The following is an 18809-nucleotide window of genomic DNA, read 5'->3' as shown; positions in this document are numbered from 1 at the left end:
CACTGTTAATATTAGAGGTAAAATTGCACAATTTTAGACATTAAAAGCAAAATAGCTCCTGTCCATAAACCTATAAACGTTGGAGTATTTTTACATATTATTGTAAATGATTCAATAATGAAAAAGTATTGTTGAATAAATTTTCAATAATTCATATTTTTATCCAATTAAATTAATAATTCCATATTTTTATCCGATTGGAATAAATAACTCAGAAACTTTAACCATTCCGTGAATTTTAAAAATTTATAATTATTTATCTTTTTGATATGAGGCGAGCATTTTAACACATAACGGAATATATCTCTTATTTTATGTATTCAACAAATTTTACTAAGAAATAAGAGATTATTAATACAAATTAATAATAATAGGGCCATTTGAAAATTTTAAGAGTTCAAGTACCCACTTGAAATTTTGGACCCACTTGAAGTTTTGGACTAATTACATGATAATGATGCGATATATGTATTACGACCAAAAAAACTTAACATGAAAGAAAGAAAGAGAGAAGAAGAAAAGATTGAAATAAATATCTCTCGTGGCCTGAACGAACAGCTGGACGTCCTCCACCGCCTTCATTTCCACTCCGTGACCGTTCAACTGAACACGTCAGTCCAAATTCCGTCATCCTTCCTCCTCTTCCTCCCTACATTTTTCTTTCATTCTTACGCCTAAATTTTCAGAATCTTCATCTTCTCCTTCACCGCCACGCTACGCTCTCTCTTTGCATGAACAGGGTTTTCTGAATTCCCTTAGCACCGCACCTTTTTCTCTTTGTCAGAGAACATGCTTTCTGAATATATGTGCTGATTTCTAGGTAACTTTTGCTTCATTGGATTCTTTCTCCTACTAGAATTTTCGTTTCAAGTTCTCATCTCCAATGGCGGTTCTCGACGCGCCGGAGAACGCCGCCACTGCTGTTGCTGGCTGTGCGGAATCCTCATCGGATCTTAATTTGTCACTTCGAAGAAGACGGAGCAGTGATGGCGATTCTGTTGCGGTAATGGAATCGCATAAAACTGTTGATCCAGGATCGGTGTCGGAATCGGAAACCTCGAAAAGAAATGGTGAAGAGCCCCGCCGTGATAAGGATAAAATTGAAAATCGTGGAGCAGCGGATATTAAATTCACCTATCGGCCTTCCGTGCCTGCTCATCGAGCTCTCAGAGAGAGTCCTCTAAGCTCCGACGCAATATTTAGACAAGTAAGGATCGAGACTCTTGAACTATTGATCTTTTGGAGTCAAATTGTACTTCGCTTTTCTAATTAACAAGTTCTTGGCTAATTGTTCATTTTTCTTTTTAAATTGATATTAAGAAAGCGAATTTTCGTTTTATTGCTGAATTTTAAGAAAAACGTACAATATTTTTGCTCGTTGAGTTGGTCGTCTGAAGCAGGTAAAAGAAATGACTATTTTACTGAGTTGGCGAGTTACGTTTCTGGGACCACTCGATTGATTTTAGCTATCACTGGATTTAAATGCACAATTAAAAGAAGAACATAATGGTTAATCGGTTTGAAATGTGTTTTCTTGATGGGTTCTTAATGGTTAATCAATTAATTTTTACATTTCATGTTAAGAGTCATGCAGGCCTCTTTAACCTCTGTATAGTAGTACTTATTGCGGTTAACAGCAGACTCATCATTGAAAATGTAATGAAGGTTGGTAATTTGATACCCTTCTTCCTCTTCTCGTTTTTAAATATGTTATTTGACAAGTGTTTTTTTTTTTTTTTTGTAACAATTTATAATATGAAACTGTCTTTTTTCAGTATGGTTGGTTAATTAGGACTGGATTTTGGTTTAGTTCAAGGTCATTGAGAGATTGGCCCCTTCTTATGTGCTGGTAATTCTTCAAATCTTTTCATTCTATTTAAATTTGATCAGGAATTTTGGAGTGCATATGCTCTTTGTATTATTATAGTTAACAACTGAAAATATATATGTATAATGGCTTTTTCTTTTGCAGTCTTACTCTGCCAATATTGTCTCTTGCTGCCTTTCTTGTTGAGAAGTTGGCATATCAAAAACATATATCTGATTCTGTAAGTGTTTCTAGTGCGGCTGTTTTGCATTTCATGAACTATAAAGCTTGTGCAAGTAAATTCTTCCAATAAAGTAGTATTTACGATATGTGGAATCATTGCTGGTAAGGCTGTTTTGAACTTTTCTGCGATTAACTTTGAATTTAATTTTGCAGATAGCAATTTTCTGTCATATAGTCATCACCTCAGCTGCAGTTCTATACCCAGTTTTCGTGATTCTCAGGTTCTTCTACTTTTTATTTCCTCTGCTGATTTTTTTTTTTCTGTCTGTAGCGTCTCTATAACATTTGAAAAGATTGTATATTTTTCTGTCTATATGAAAATTCAAAGTTGAATACTTGTGCTACACATCTCAAATGTTGTAAAATAACTAGATGTACAGAATGATTTTAAATATAGGTTTGAGTACTTTTGAACAGGAATTAATGGAAAAAGAAGAATGCAACCCCAAGTAGTTGGGAGTATGGCTTGTTTGTTTGTTGTTTAGATTGGGGAGCATTTTCACAAGTAGGAATGGGAAATGGGATTGAGTTAGAAAAGATGGGATTGAGCTAGTAAAGCAAGAGGGAATGAGAGCTAGCAAGCAAGGAAGGTAAGGAGGTCGCGGGTGACAAAGTTTCATCTGCTGATAGTGAGGATGAATAAGAAATTTCTTCCACAGCTAAAGTTACATCTTCATAAGCAGTCAGCTATGAGTGAGCTAGTTTGTACTTTTCTCGTAAAGAAGCTTTGTACAGTCTGTCTGAAATAGAAAGAAAGTCAACAAGCCTTATTATTAGAGAAAGGGGAGGATGAGTAGCAAAAAAATTTGTAGTTTAAGATTTTCAAGTTGGTTTTTGAGAGATTCTTTGTAGCAAGAAAGTCATGGTTCAAGATAATGTTGTTGGAAGTATATATTGGTTTAATGAACAATTAATAAATGTTGGCAATATTTATGGTTTGTTTACAGGAATTTACTGCTTTGTTTCACTTCACCTTCTGCCATTCGGTGTCAATATTTGAAATTATTTCTTCTTCATTTCAGTTTTGGATGAATACCCGTCTCCCCCTTTTCCTTGTTTTTATCCATTTGTGTGTATTTTGTGAATATCTGTAGTAATTATTTTACAGCTGTGATAATATGTTGTATAGGAATATTTTAGCAGTATGTATTTGTTGTTCTTCATATTGTGTAGTGTTGTTCAATCAAGTGATCTGCACACATGTCAAGATACCTAATATGCATTGGCTAATTTTTGCAGTTGCGAATCTGCTGCCGTTTTATCTGGTGTCACACTGATGCTCTTTGCTTGCATTGTGTGGTTAAAATTGGTGTCATATGCACATACGAACTATGATATGAGAGCTATTGCCAATTCCATTGATAAGGTAAGAGCGCAGTCTTTTGAGGTGCTAGAAAAAGTTTCTTCTTACTAGAATTGTATATTGATGGTTAAGTGACTAGCACAGAATTATGGACCAGGAACTCGTGTTAATTTCTCTACAGTGTTCATTAATAATTATCTTATCATCACATTAAGTTTTTCATATGGAGGGAAGAAAATAGTAATTTTCACTTTTTGCCCCTTGTTATTCCCCCAACCCCCCCTTCCCTCCCTTCTACTGCGCAACTAAGAAAAAAAGGAAAATATTATCTTGGTTGCATCTTTCTATATTCTGCATAATCTTGACAAACAAGATGATCATCATTTCATTCTGTTTAATGTCAGGGTGATGCGCCAGGGGATACTCTAAGTTCAGAGTATTCTCGTGATGTGAGCTTCAAAAGTTTGGTGTACTTCATGCTTGCTCCCACCTTATGTTACCAGGTAGCCTATCTTATTTCTTCTAGTAGCTGAGGTAGAAATATTCTAATTTGCACATGATTAAGTATGAGAATCTTTGGCTCGTCTTGGTATTACTCCCTTTAATACATGATGTAATTTTAAATTTTCAGGAGTATATTTTTGCAATAATAAGTAAGATCATCAAAATTATTGTGCCCTTCTGTAATCTGCTTTTTACTATTTGGGTTACATATTTGGTCCTGTGGTTATATGGATTGGTGATTTTAATGTCTAGTTCATATAATATTCATAAATTTTGAATACATGTGCATAGCTATTTGTTTTCTGGGATTTTTGTTTGGCCAATTGTCTTTTATGCATTTAATTCTTTGAGGGTCCATTATAATCAGATCTAGAGATTGTTCACCATGATGTTCACATTCAGTTTTTTCAACCATGTAGCGCCATCGAAATTTATAGAACTAATATAGTCCCTATGATTTGCTGTTGATGTGACATATATCATTTGCTACAATATGAGATATTTACGTTGAGTTATTTTGTTTGGTACCTTGGAAACTGGGAGCTAAGTTATTGATTCTGGCATTCTGAATATAACTATGCTTTTAGTTAACTTGTACTCGAACTTTGTACAGCTGCGCTCCTGTTTTTGTGTTAGTGGGGAACAAAAGATTTTTAACAATAATGTCTTCATTGCTTTCTAACTGGAGTGCTTGCTTATGTGGACCTTACTGCTGTATTCCTAATCCTCTTTATTTGTTATCATCATAGCCAAGTTATCCTCGTACATCATCTGTTCGAAAAAGTTGGGTGTTTCGTCAATTTGTCAAGTTGATAATATTCACAGGGTTCATGGGGTTCATCATAGAACAGGTAAGAATTTTATATTCACAGCTAGCTCTCCACATCCTATCTGATGTTTTTGGAAATCACTGCATGCATGATTGACCTTTATGAGCATAATCTGCAGTATATCAACCCCATTGTCAAGAATTCACAACACCCTTTGAAAGGAGATTTGTTAAATGCCATTGAGAGGGTTTTGAAGCTCTCAGTTCCAAATTTATATGTATGGCTCTGCATGTTCTACTGCTTTTTTCACTTATGGTGAGTCCACCATCCTTTGTTTCCTGTACAAAATTTCTAAAGTATTTAACTTCTCATCAAAGTTGTGATGTTTTCTCTTAATTTATGACAACTCTGCTTTGTCATCTTTTATATAAATGTTGTGTTCTTTTATTGCATATATGACACAGGTTAAATATTCTAGCCGAGCTTCTTCGATTTGGTGATAGAGAATTCTATAAAGATTGGTGGAATGCAAGAACAGTTGATGAGGTATGAGTCTCACTCTCATATATTCAGTGAGGTTTCTTTTGGGTATACGTATGAACATTGTTTTTCTTATTTCAATTATGGATATTGACATGCACATGTTCGGCTTCGTGGTTTCATCAGTACTGGAGAATGTGGAATATGGTATGTTCCCTACCTGAATTCCTTGTAATTCTTTGCCTTTGCTTAGTGTAGGTAACTTTCAGCCGTCATGTTTGATTTCTTTTTCGAGTTATTATCATAAGATGTCTTTCTCTATACAAGCACGATTTATCACCTATTTAATCATTAATTTGTATATGTAACCTTGTTTTAGACTAGATACATGCTTCAAATTGAAAAAGATCAGTATTCTATTTAAGTTTGTCTAGTGTTGCAATATTTTGCCTCTGGGTATGCATATTTCTCAGGCTGACTTGTTGCTTCCACCTATTGTTTAATTACTTGCATTGAAGTTAGACGTAATAGATTTAATTTTGTTAAATTGACAAATTTTCAAGTGTCTGGGGGACTTTGTAATTCTGGAAGTGGAATAGTCATCGTTGGAGGCAAACTATCTGTTACAAGCGTGTGTTAAATTGGTTGTGTAATATTGTTCTTGAAGTTATGATAACGAGTACAAGATATCTGCTTCTAAAGAAAGAAACGTGCAAACTTGAAAATTGTGTGTGGATATGCACATGCACATACTCAGAAACACACACACACACAGAAGAATGTCAATCATGTTGCTGATGCAATTCTAATTGTTCACAGCCGGTTCATAAGTGGATGGTCCGCCATGTCTACTTTCCATGCTTACGGCATGGTATTCCGAAGGTAATTTCATTTCTTGCCTTGAGAGTCTAATGTATTATTCGTTAATTGAAGTTAAACTTATCTTCGCAGTTGGCTTTTGATGTATAGTTCTCATTTTATTTATTATTGTTATCTTTTTTTATCTTGTGGGATCTGAGACGGGAACTTTACTGTGTGCTCTATGGCTTAAAATGTGTAAATTTTAGTTCACTAGTCAATTTTCATGTTCAAATCTCATTTGGAATGGTTGAAATCTATTTCTCCTTTGCTAATTTTTGCCCTCTTAAAAATTGTAACTGGTCATTCCACATCAAAGCAACAGAATTATATAATTGGTAAGAGTAATAGTTCTTTGAGAATTAGGCTCATTCATTTCATCTGTTAATCACAACTAAAGATCATGCATGGACTCTCCATTTTAAAATTAGTTGAAGGATTGTTTAAAGCCTACAAAGGGATGCAGAATTAGGATTGAACAATAAGTTAGAGGTCTATCAAGTGTTATTAGGATTGAAGTGATGGACTTATGCGTCAGGTTTACGCGTAAGTACTGCTTGTTTTTGCACCTTCACATCATTAGAACTAAATAGGAGGGGTTTCTGTTAATAATTCCTTGAATTGGTAACTATGAGTGTTGCTTTTGCAATGATCGCGATGACTTCTTTAATATGTCTTCACAATGCGTCCTGTTGTTGTTGTTGACTTTCGCAGTTAACCACCTTCATTTCTGTTGCAAGTTGTGATGTCATAACCTGTGTGCTGTAAATTAAATTACAAAAATATGCAATCCCAGATGTATAATAGTATAAGACAGCTATGACTGTTTCAAACTTAACATCAATTCTAGAAAAGGTATTAGGTTTGCGTATGAACACCTGTAAAACCTCTGGGACTGGATATGATTTTCAGGAGTCTGAATGATCCAGATTCATTTTATGGTTTCTTAACAGAAGCAACTTACATATCTCTAGAGTTATTATTATATAAAGTTAGCTGTAATACCTTATTGTTTGCAGCTGGTTACAGTTTTTCTGTCTTTTTGCATATGCAGGGGGTAGCAGTAGTGGTAGCTTTCTTCGTGTCAGCTGTATTTCATGAGGTATTTTCTGGTTGCTTTCTTTCGTAGAAATTCCACTATCTAGTTTGTGATTTCATATTGATGCCCTATTGTTTCAGTATGTCAGTGAGTGTAAAAAATGCCCATTTTATGGCATTTCTCTGTAATTTCCAATAAGATTGACACCTTTTTTTTCTGGTGCAGCGTTCTCATTGAGATTGCATATCATAATAATAAGTGTAACTGTTTTTGTTTAGGGCATCATCTGTATCTGAATTATGAGGGATTTTGTTTTAATTATTAAAAAGATGGTATGTGCAAGATCAATGATCATGATATAAGAGCAAGCAACCTCCCTCTAGAAACAATTTAAGTTGGTAACTGATGGCTCGTGAATGAATTAATTTATAGAAGTTCTTCTGTCTAATCCTATCAGTGAAGCCGATTGGTATTTTAATAAGGAAAGAAGAGACAGCGATGAAAAATGCTAGGCACCGTAGGCCGCCTAGCAAGGTTGATGTAGTTTTTGCATATTAGGAGTAAAAAGAGAAGACCATTAGGTGATTGAAGAAGATAAAGATCTTAGTACATAAAGATATATATTACCTTGGCTGTTTGACTAAATGACTGCCACTTGAGATTTTCTACTGCTTACATTAGCATCATATTAAGTTCCTTTATTCAATCGTTTTATTAAATAGATTTTTCTGCAATACTGTTCGTCTATCCACAGTTGTGTATTGCTGTTCCTTGCCACATATTCAAGCTCTGGGCTTTTATTGGAATAATGTTCCAGGTAAGACTGATATCTTTAGAAGTTTATTTTGCTTTGATCTTGGCATTCAACACTCGAATCTATACGGGTATAATAGCCTATTATGAATCCTAAGTTGATTTTCCGGTCTATTTCTCAAAACCCATTGTCAACTTGAGTAGACTAGTGTCCTACAAGACATGAGTTCAGTGTAATTTTATTCCTGTTTGCTGCAGGTTCCTTTGGTTGTGATAACGAATTTCCTTCAGGAGAAGTTCAGAAGCTCAATGGTACGTTTTCGAGCAATTCCAATTTTAAAAACTTGCAATGATCTGATCTTATTGAAGATTTCGGTGATGCTATTCTTTTTATTTGACACAGGTAGGGAACATGATCTTTTGGTTCATTTTCTGCATCCTTGGTCAACCTATGTCTGTGCTATTGTATTACCATGATGTGATGAATCGAAAAGGGCTAACGGAATCAATATGAGTCTAATCAATGGTGTGTAGCGGTTATTACTCGAGGTGGTGAGTCGTCTGAAACGGGTTATTTCTAATTGTTTGTTTCTATTAGGAGACATGTGAGCAAAGAGTAAGATCTAATTGTCAAATCCATTAATGTTCACAAACAATTTTGAAAATATGTTTGTCGGCAGCACCATCAAGATATAGTAGAATACTAGTTAACAAGTATAATAGTAGCAGAATGTGTAGATGTATAATTAATGGTTCTCTATCTCCAGTTTCAAATACTTTAGAGAGTTTCCATCTTTATTTATACATCAAGAAAAAAGATCTATCTTGTATTTGTTTTGTGGAGATTTATTTTTTTATTAAATAGAAAATTCAAATTATTTAAAATAAGACACGAAATTAATAGGAAATAACTAGGGATAAGGAGCAAATTTGCCCCTATGGTTTTAGTAGAGGAGCGAATTTACCCCTAACGTATGAAATAGACCAAATACACCCCTAACGTTTATATAAAGGATCAAATATGCCCTCGTCTAACGGAAAAAGATAACGGAATAATTTACCGTTGACTTGTTTATTGACCGCCACATCAAATATTTTTAATCCTGATCGTACATGTTTAGATATGACGTGTATATATCTGGACCGTTAAAAAAAAGTAATAAACATGTACGACTTAAAACCCCCAATTTTTCTTTTCCAATGCTTGCGTTTCCAGTCCTCCTGCCATTTTTTATTTTTCACCATCTCTTCCATTGGTTCTCAATAGAAATTCCAAATTTAATGTTTGGGAAATATGTCTGTGAATAAAATTCATATCACCATAGGCAACCTGCAGAAAGCCTTCCAAAATCGCAATTTCCAGTCATAGTGAGTTAAGGGGAGCCCACCCCTTTATCTCAACCATTAAAACCAACGAATCGACAATTAAAACCAATGAACTGATCATGTAAAGAAGAACGAAGATTGGAAGAACCAATGGCAGAAAAGTCCTGATCGCACTAAGGAAGAAGAAAGCAGGCCAAAAGAAATAACGAGGAAAAACACACGGCTAGAAGCGCACCAATCACAAATAGGAAAAGAAGAACAAAAATGACCAGAGATGAAGATCAACTTTGATCCCAACGGAAGAGACGGTGAAAAATAAAAAAATGGCAGGAGGACCGGAGAGAAGAGCACTGGAAAAGAAAAATTGGAGGTTTTAAGTCGCATATGTTTATTACTTTTTTTAACGGTCCAGATATATACACGTCATATCTGATATGTACGATCAAGATTAAAAATATTTGACGTGGCGGTCAATAAACAAGTCAACTAACGGTAAATTATTCCGTTATCTTTTCCCGTTAGACGAAGGCATATTTGATCCTTTATATAAACGTTAGGGGTATATTTGGTCTATTTCATACGTTAGGGGTAAATTCGCTCCTCTACTAAAACCATAGGGACAAATTTGCTCCTTATCCCAAATAACTATAAAAATTTATATAAATATAAAATTAATATTATGGGATAAGGTTAATTTACCTCATAAATTTTGGAAAAGTTTCAATCCACCCATAACATAGTAAATTGTAAAAATTTACTTTTAGTGATTTCAAATAAGATCAACCTTTTGTCTTTTAAAAAATAAGAAGTTTGAATGTAGCATGGTTGTTAAAATTGGACCTGTTGAAAGAATAAGTTAAGAGGTTGGGTTGAGAGGGTTCATTCAGTTAGAGGTATAACCGGAAAATTATATTCCTATTCACAATATATAAGTTATTGGTAGAGATTGCGTTTGTTTTAATTGTGAAATCTCTAAAATTCATAAGCTAAATTAAAAAAATTTAATTGATAAAGGGATAAATGTTCTGTTTGATAAAACTGAATTCAAACTGAAAATTAAGCGTTGGAACAAACAAAGTTCTAAATTTTTAAATCATAGTGCTGAAAATATTAAAGGATGTAGTTATTATAAAAAATATTAGTTGATAATATTTAATTTAAAGTGTTAAATAATTTGATTTATTAAAATAAATATTTTTTAATTTAATTTACTCATTTAAGTGGTGGAAAAATAATTGTTATCAAACACACTTAAATTAAATAAGTGTTTGAAATTTTAATTTAAGTCATTAAGTGAGTTATCAAACAATGGGCAACTCTGAAAGAGAAACTATATTTTTTATTGAATAGAATTACATACAACTTAATAAGATGGGTTATTTATACCCAAAAATCCTAATATTAAAATTATATAAAAACTTAATAAATTAACTAGTTAAAAAGAAGTTAAAGCAGATGGTCGGAGGTAAGGTAATCTTCTTACATTGAAACCATCTCTCATAACTACAGTATAAATAGAGTAAGACGTTTTATTCATTAAGTTTACATTACAGTTTTGATTTACTGTTGTGATATCCTCAACTTTTTTTACAAATTTAACTTATGAATTGGAGTGGTTTGGTGGATTCTGCCCTTGACATTGTTTCTGTCAAATTGCAGGTTTATAAGTGTACTTAGAAGATTCAACCACATCGATTGTTAATTGATTGCCATATATACTTTCCAAACAATTTTACAATAAATTGAAACAATTTCGTTATATCTTAATATAATAATAATAATAAATATGTTTTGATAAACATATTTGTTTAATGAGTATGTCTAAATATTTTAGACATTTTAATAAAATAAATTCGTAATTAATTTGTATGCACTAGTAGTTAGCATTTCTTGTCTATGCTCATGCTTGAACTCGTAGTTTAAGAACTAACTACATTACAATACATTAGTAATGTTCACATGAACCCTGAATAACCAAATGAAATTCAGTGTCAAATGTAGGTTTATTGGAATCATATGGTGCAGATTCAAAGTAGCATAAAGCTTAAATTTAACAAGCTTAGATCTGGAAGTGAATAACCAAATTCATTTAGTTAATACATCCATATCTTACCGCATAATACATTCCTCACATGTAAAGACAACTACTCCCTCCATTCCATTATATAGGTCATTCTAGCAAATTAGTTTTTTCCCCAAATATAAGTCATTCTAGAATTTCAAAAACTTTTAGTTTAGTTTTTTGGTCCAAATATTAAATTTTTTGTATTGGTACATGTGTTTTTCAATATTCCAATGTTTATTCTCCAATAGTGACATGAGAGAGAATTTATTTTAGTTAACCAATATATTTCTTAATTTGTGTGAAATACCCTAAAATGACATATATAATGGAATGGAGGGAGTACAACAAACACTTTTGAGAAGACTTAAATCCAGTCATTTTTTACTGAAATTAAATTAAATTAACTGAACTGAAATTAAATTAACTGACTTAATTTAACAATAATGATAATATCAGACTTTAATAATAATAATAATACTAATACACAAACAAATAAACAACAACAAAGCCTTAGTCCCGAAATGATTCGGGGTCGGCTAACATGAACCATCATATAAAACCGTGAAATCAAATCGTGTCAGCGACACAAATTCTCTCCCTCCACTCTTTCCTATCCACTACCATATTTTCCTCAATCCCCAATACACTCATATCACTCTCGATCACCCTCCTCCAAGTTTTCTTAGGTCTTCCCCTACCCCTCACCACTACATCCCTTTGTCACTCTTCAGTCCTCCTAACCGGCGCATCAAGCGCTCTTCGTCTTACATGGCCAAACCACCTTAGTCGGTTTTCCCTCATTTTATTCTCAATAGATGTAACCCCTACTTTTGTCCTAATTATTTCATTGCTCACCCGATCCTTTCTCGTATGACCACACATCCATCTTAACATACGCATCTCCGCCACCGACATCTTATGAGTGTGATAGTGTTTCACTGCCAAACACTCCGTACCATATAACAGTGCTGGTCTGATTGCCGTGCGGTAGAATTTTCCCTTCAATTTATTTGGCATGTCGGGGTCACAAAGAAAACCCGTAGCACTCTTCCACTTCGCCCAACCAGATTTAATCCTATGAGCAACATCTCCATCTACTTCTCCATCCGTTTGGATAATAGATCCTAAATACCGAAAGCAATTCGATGCCTGAACAACTCTCCCATCTAGGGTGATTGTCCTTGCCTCCCTACTCCTATCGCCGCTAAACTTACACTCCAAATATTCTGTCTTACTTCGGCTCAGCTTAAAGCCTCTAGATTCTAAAGTTTGTCTCCATAGTTCCAACTTCCTCTCCACGCCTTCTTTCGTCTCATCAACCAACACAATATCATCTACAAACAACATGCACCATGGTATACCATCTTGAAGTGAACTCGTTAGTTCATCCATAACGATGGCAAAAAGAAAAGGGCTTAGTGCAGAACCTTGATGCACTCCAATCGTAATGGGGAACTCTTCAGTCTTTCCAACACTGGTGCGTACACTCGTGCATGCTCCCTCATACATGTCCTTTATGATGTCAGCATATTTCCGTGAAATGCCTTTCCTTATTAGGGCCCACCAAAGTACTTCCATTGGTACCTTATCATATGCCTTCTCCAAGTCAATGAAAACCATATGCAAGTCTTTTTTCTTATTTCGATAGTGCTCCATTAATTGTCTCATTATGTGGATGGCTTCCATAGTTGATCTTCCCGGCAGCCAAACTGGTTTTTCGAGATCTTCACCGTCCTCCTTAGCCTTTGTTCGATCACTCGCTCCCACAATTTCATAGTGTGACTCATTAATTTGATTCATCGATAGTTGGCACAATCTTGGACATCGCCTTTCTTCTTATACAACGTGATTAGGATACTTTTCCTCCATTCGGATGGCATCTTATTGTTTCTCCAAATTTTGTTGAAGAACGTCGTCAACCATTCGATTCCTCTCTCTCCACATCTCCAAATCTCAATAGGGATGCCATCAGGTCCTACTGCTTTCTTCAATCTCATCTTATTTAATTCCATTTTGACTTCACCCTTTTGAATTCTCCGTATGCATTCACGATTTATCATATCATGAGGGATACTTATATCTCCAACCTCTTGTCCGCGACCTCCATTAAATAAGTTATCAAAATAGGACCTCCATCGTTCTTTGATATCCTTATCTCCAACTAGGACTTTTTGGTCCACATCCTTCACACATTTAACTTTTTCGAGATCTCGCGTCTTCCTATCTCTCATCTGAGCAATTCTATATATGTCTCTTTCCCCTTCCTTCGTATCCAATCTTGTGTACAGATCCCGATCCACCTTTGCTCTAGCATCTCGTATGACCTTCTTTACTTCCCTTTTAGCCTCTTTATACTTTTCGTAGTTCTCATCACTCCTGCACTTCCCTAATATTTTATAGGATTCTTGCTTACTCTTTACTGCTTGTCGTACTTCTTCTGTCCACCAAGATGTGTCCTTACCCGGTGGCATGCTACCTTTAGATTCCCCTAGAACTTCCTTCGCTACTTCCCTTATACTATCCTCCATCTTAGTCCATATCGAATCTATATCTAAATCCATATTACAAGTCCAAATATCTTTTTTGGCCATCTCATACACAAATTTTTGTTGATTCTCCCCTTGCAGTTTCCACCACTTAATCTTAGTCTCCACTTGTGGTGTTCGTTTTCTCATACATCTTCTACTTCGAAAATCAAGCACCACTACTCTATGTTGGGTTGCCGTACTCTCACCAAGGATCACCTTACAATCAATATAACTCTTTCTCCAAGCACTCCTTACTAGGAAGAAGTCAATTTGGCTCGTATTACCGCCACTTCGGTAAGTCACTAAGTGGGATGTTCTTTTCATAAACCATGTGTTCATGATACTCAATTCATAGGCTGATGCGAATTCCAAGACATCAATTCCTGCTTCATTTTTATCTCCAAAACCATACCCTCCATGAACATTCTCCAACCCATCTCGCCTAGAACCTACGTGTCCATTGAGATCACCACCTAGTACCATCTTTTCATCGCTAGGAACCTATTGCACCACTTCCTCCAAGTCCTCCCAAAAAACTTGTCTTATAGAGACATCTAATCCTATTTGTGGCGCATATGCACTTATGACATTCACAACCTCATCTCCTATCACAAGCTTAACACTCATAATCCTATCGCTCTTCCTAAACACCGCTACTACATCATCAATATACTCCCTATCAATAAGAATACCTACTCCATTTCTACCCTTATCTTTTCCTGAGTACCATAGTTTATAACCCCAGGGAGCTATCTCTCTAGCCTTGGCTCCAACCCATATGGTTTCTTGTAGGCACATTATATTTATTCTCATCCTCTTCATAACATCTACAATTTCAGCTAATTTTTCTGTCAAAGAGCCTATGTTCCATGTCCCAAAGCGTAACCTATTACCCCTACCCCTACCATTACCATTGACTAGCTTATTTACCCGCAACCCTTGTATATTTGACACCACCCCCGGGTCTTAGGGTGGCACGCCGCTTCGGGGCGACGACCTAGCAACCCTTGCATATTTTTCACTACACCCGGGTCTAAGAAGTGCAGCGCGTCGCTGAGTAGGGAACGCCCCACAATATTCATATTATGGTTCATGTCATAAGATGTGGCTAAGTTTTACGCTGGCCGCCACAAACCTACCGCAACCCTCCTCCTTTGTCCGGGCTTGAGACCGACTGTAAATGCCACCAAGTGACCCTCACAGGCGGAGTTAATAATAATAATAATACTAATCATAATATTAAATAAATAATTATAGTTATAATAAATAATGATAAATTTTATATATAAATAATTATAATTATAATAAATAACGATGAAGTATATATATAATAAATTATATATTATATATAATAATTATAATTATAACTATAATTATAATTATTATATATAATTATAATTATATATAATAATTATATAATTATAATAATAATTATAATTATAATTATCTGCCACCACCTTTGGAAGTGGAGAAACGAGGAGATCTTTGGTGAGAAGACTGTTTTTATTCAGAACTTACCCGAGTTCTTCTCTAAAAAGCTCATTACCATTACGGGGAGCTTCAAAGGGGACCCCCTTGCCAATTCTACTCAGAATAAAGAGGTTCAACTCATTGGGTGGTGTAGGCTGAAGGATGGAGTGGTTAAGTTGAACACGGATGGCTCTTGTCTCAACAATAGAAAGATCGCGGCTGGAGGCGTGCTCAGGGACACGGGAGGTGCCTGGTTGTCTGGATTCACCCATAACCTGGGTTTGGGCTCATCCTTTTCAGCGGAACTTTAGGGTATTCTTTCTGGAGTCAAGCTTGCCAGAAATCTGGGTATTAAAAGGCTTGCTGTGGAGTATGATAATATGGAGGCTATTAGTATGATCTCTAATAATCATGCTTTTTGTCTTAGTAGCCAGAACCTTATCAAAGCAATAAGAAGTCTTGGCTCCTCCTTTGAGTCCTTAGAGTTCAGCCACATCTACAGAGAACAAAATCGAATTGCGGATCGCTTGGCGGCGGCTGGGCAAGAGGGGATGTTAGGTGTTTCCACCCTTTCTGATCCTCCTATCTATCTTTCTTCTCTCCTTTTAGAGGACAGAGTGTGGGTTAGCTTTCCTAGGCTGATCCCAGGTTAGCTTTTGTCTCGGTGTTGGTTTGTTTTCTTTCCTGTTTCTACCAAAAATAAAATAAAATAATTATAATTATAATAAATAATGATGAATTATAAATAATATTAAAGTATATATAAGTTATATATTAATAATAATAAATTATATATTAATAATTATAATTATAATAAATAATGATAAATTACTGAATTGAAACTAAATTAACTAAAATTAAATAAAAAAGAATATGACCTTACTGCATTAGAATCTAATAACCTCTGAAATTGAGTAAAAGAGTTCATTGATACGATCTAACTTATTAACCATTAAAGTGATCTATAAGTTTATAAATTTAGAAAGAGTGATTAATTAATTTTAAAAATCATTTTAATTTATTTAAAATGATATTAGTATCTAAATTTATTCCTGACCTCCGGTTTTACTTCTCGAAAAAACTCTCTGTTATTACAAAGAGTTTTGAAGGAGAGCCCCTGGTTCACCCCTCCCCGGTTAAAGAGGTCCAGTTAGTTGGTTGGAGGAAGCCCAGGGAAGGGGTTGTCAAGTTGAATACGGATGGCTCCTGCCTTAGTAATGGCAGAATTGCTGCTGGTGGAGTTCTTCGGGATGCTGGCGGCGCCTGGCTGGCTGGGTTTACCCATAACTTAGGTACGGGCTCCTCCTTTACTGCGGAGCTCTGGGGGATCTTGTCTGGCATTAAACTCGCCATTCGCATGGGTGTTAAAAGACTTTCGGTGGAGTCTGACAATTTGGAGGCTATCAACAGGATTTCGGATAGACAAGCTGTTTGTCTTAAGAGTCAGAATCTCATTAAAGCCATCTTGAGGCTTCGTCCTGCCTTCGATTCTCTTACCTTCTCCCATATTTATAGGGAGCAAAACCGCGTGGCGGATCGCTTGGCAGCTGCTGGGCATGGGAGGATGTTAGGTGTTTCTACCCTTTCCGTTCCTCCTTCTTTTCTGTTACCTTCTCTTCTTGAGGATAGGATTGGGGTCAGTCTTCCTAGACTGATCCCGGGTTAGGTTTTTGTTTGTTTGTTTTTTTCTTCCCTTCTTACCAAAAAAAAAGTATCTAAATTTATTTTAGAGTAATTAATGATATTTTTAGTTTGCTTAGAGTGATTTTTTTTTGAAATAAGTTTGCTTAGAGTGATATGTACTTTAATTTGTCCAAAACTAATTTTATTATAACACATGGATTCAAAAAGTTAATCGCATCACTTTAAGCAAATTCAAGAAACTAATAAGATACTCCATTCATTTCAAAATAATTGTCACATTTGACCAAAGCACACATATTAAGGAAATGATTGATTTGCATTAAATTTATGCAACATGGACTAGAATACCCTCTATCTCTCTTCATTAATAATTATCATTTTTTGTGTCTCTCATTAAATTGAACATCTCTCCATACATTGAAAACTTAAAATAACAAAAAGTGTAATTAATATTAAACTCATTAATAGGGGTAAAATAGGAAAAAGTTGCATTGGAAACTAAACCTGACAAATAATATGAAATGGAAAAATTTGATCAAAAGTGACAATTATTTTGAAATGGATGGAGTATTTTATAAGTTTGGAACAATCAACTTTTTTAGTTTTTTTTAGCAGTCTTGATAGATCTACCGTCTCATGTATACTTGGTCCAAAATTTCAACGGCCTCCTGAACTTTTCAAAGTTCCAAATAATTCCTTATTATTATTTATTTGCATTTTATAACTCGTATTTTTATCTAATTATATTCTATAACACCTTATTTTTATATATATTTTTTAAAAACACCTTATTTTTATACAATTTCATTCAATAACCGTGTAATAATATCTTCCAATTATCTTCAATATCCTTAAAATTCAACTCACCCATAAATTTTTAAAAGTTGATAATTATTGATCTATTTGTCATTTTGTTTTTTTTACACGTGACCAGAAGAACTTTTCAATTTCAAATTTCATAGCAGTTGAAGTTTTGGACTGGACTTTGTTTGGCCAATTTTAAGCCTTTTGAAACACATATTTGAATCACAATCCGCTCATCTCTGTAAATACACAACAACGGCAATCATCCTAATAAAGATCAAACCCCCAAACCTATGCACAAAGTAGAGCAAAGAATCACAATAAACTAATTTGACAGCTCCTTTGTATATTATAAAATTAGAATACACTTGAACATAGCAACAGAAATTCAAATTAACAAGTATCTCAATCTCAATCACCTAAATCCATAAACAAGTCTAGAATACCTGTCCTTGATCCATCGAAAACTCTTCTTGAAAGACCCTTTCACTTTCCCTTCCACAGCATACACCTTATACCCAGCCACTCTCTTCTTCCTCTGCAATTCTGGATCATTCAAACTCAAGCTCCTTAACACCGATCCATTCGTCGATTTCGCCTTTTTCAATTTCAAATCGTTATTTCCCAATTGTGCGTGTGCTTGTGCTTGTGTTTGGTACGCCGATGAAGCATAAGATGCGCTGTAGCATCTCAGATCTTGCATACTACTTACACCTGCTGTTGAAACGCCGTACGGCTGTATTTGCCTACTTCCGTCGCCGTATGGCTTTGATCTGAAATCTTCCATTCTGATTCGGATTGAGCTTTTTGGGAATTTAGGATTGGGAATTTAGGGGGTTGCGTTGAGTACACTCTGCTCTTATTTTGAAGGAGCTGACCTGACTAAGGTGTGGCGTATGTGGTGTGAACTTAGGTGCGCATGTTAGCAGCGTGTGCTTTTTGACTTTGTTATTTTTCAGCTGTCACCCCCATCTTTTCAGCCAACTATACTATTTTTATTATTATTACTTTTTTCTCCAACTTTTTATTCTTTGAGAAATGTTTATTCTTTACCTAATTCAAGGCATAATATCTTAAACAAAATCTATAATTTGTAATTACATTAAAAAAGGTAAACTACAATTATAGCCCTCTAAGTTAATCTCCTTTTATAGTTTAATCCTCAACTTCATTTTATAATTAAGATATTAAAAGAATGTTAAAATAACTAAAATT

At 34.8% G+C, this 18809-nt stretch overlaps 2 protein-coding genes across 2 annotated transcripts; one reads left to right on the top strand and one right to left on the bottom strand.

Annotated features, from left to right (window-relative positions):
• The first annotated feature begins 486 nt into the window (after positions 1-486).
• LOC136202488 (diacylglycerol O-acyltransferase 1) lies at positions 487-8587 on the top strand. The gene is made up of 16 exons (XM_065993142.1): positions 487-1207; positions 1585-1665; positions 1776-1849; positions 1973-2048; positions 2204-2271; positions 3290-3416; positions 3758-3856; positions 4607-4708; positions 4806-4942; positions 5092-5173; positions 5294-5314; positions 5927-5989; positions 7020-7067; positions 7759-7821; positions 8016-8069; positions 8161-8587. The coding sequence occupies exons 1-16, from the start codon at positions 884-886 to the stop codon at positions 8269-8271; spliced, it is 1530 nt and encodes a 509-aa protein (XP_065849214.1). The 5' UTR covers positions 487-883; the 3' UTR covers positions 8272-8587.
• Positions 8588-17662: 9075 nt separating this feature from the next.
• On the bottom strand, positions 17663-18535 carry LOC136203065 (uncharacterized). Its single transcript, XM_065994113.1, has one exon. It carries the CDS (start codon positions 18379-18381, stop codon positions 18010-18012), a length of 372 nt encoding a protein of 123 aa, XP_065850185.1. The 5' UTR covers positions 18382-18535; the 3' UTR covers positions 17663-18009.
• Between the last annotated feature and the right edge of the window lie 274 nt (positions 18536-18809).

The sequence above is a fragment of the Euphorbia lathyris genome, chromosome 8 (assembly GCF_963576675.1).
Source record: "Euphorbia lathyris chromosome 8, ddEupLath1.1, whole genome shotgun sequence".
NCBI classification, from domain to species: Eukaryota; Viridiplantae; Streptophyta; class Magnoliopsida; order Malpighiales; family Euphorbiaceae; genus Euphorbia; species Euphorbia lathyris.
Note: the sequence above shows the minus strand (reverse complement) of the source record. Positions and strands in the feature narration are given on the sequence as shown.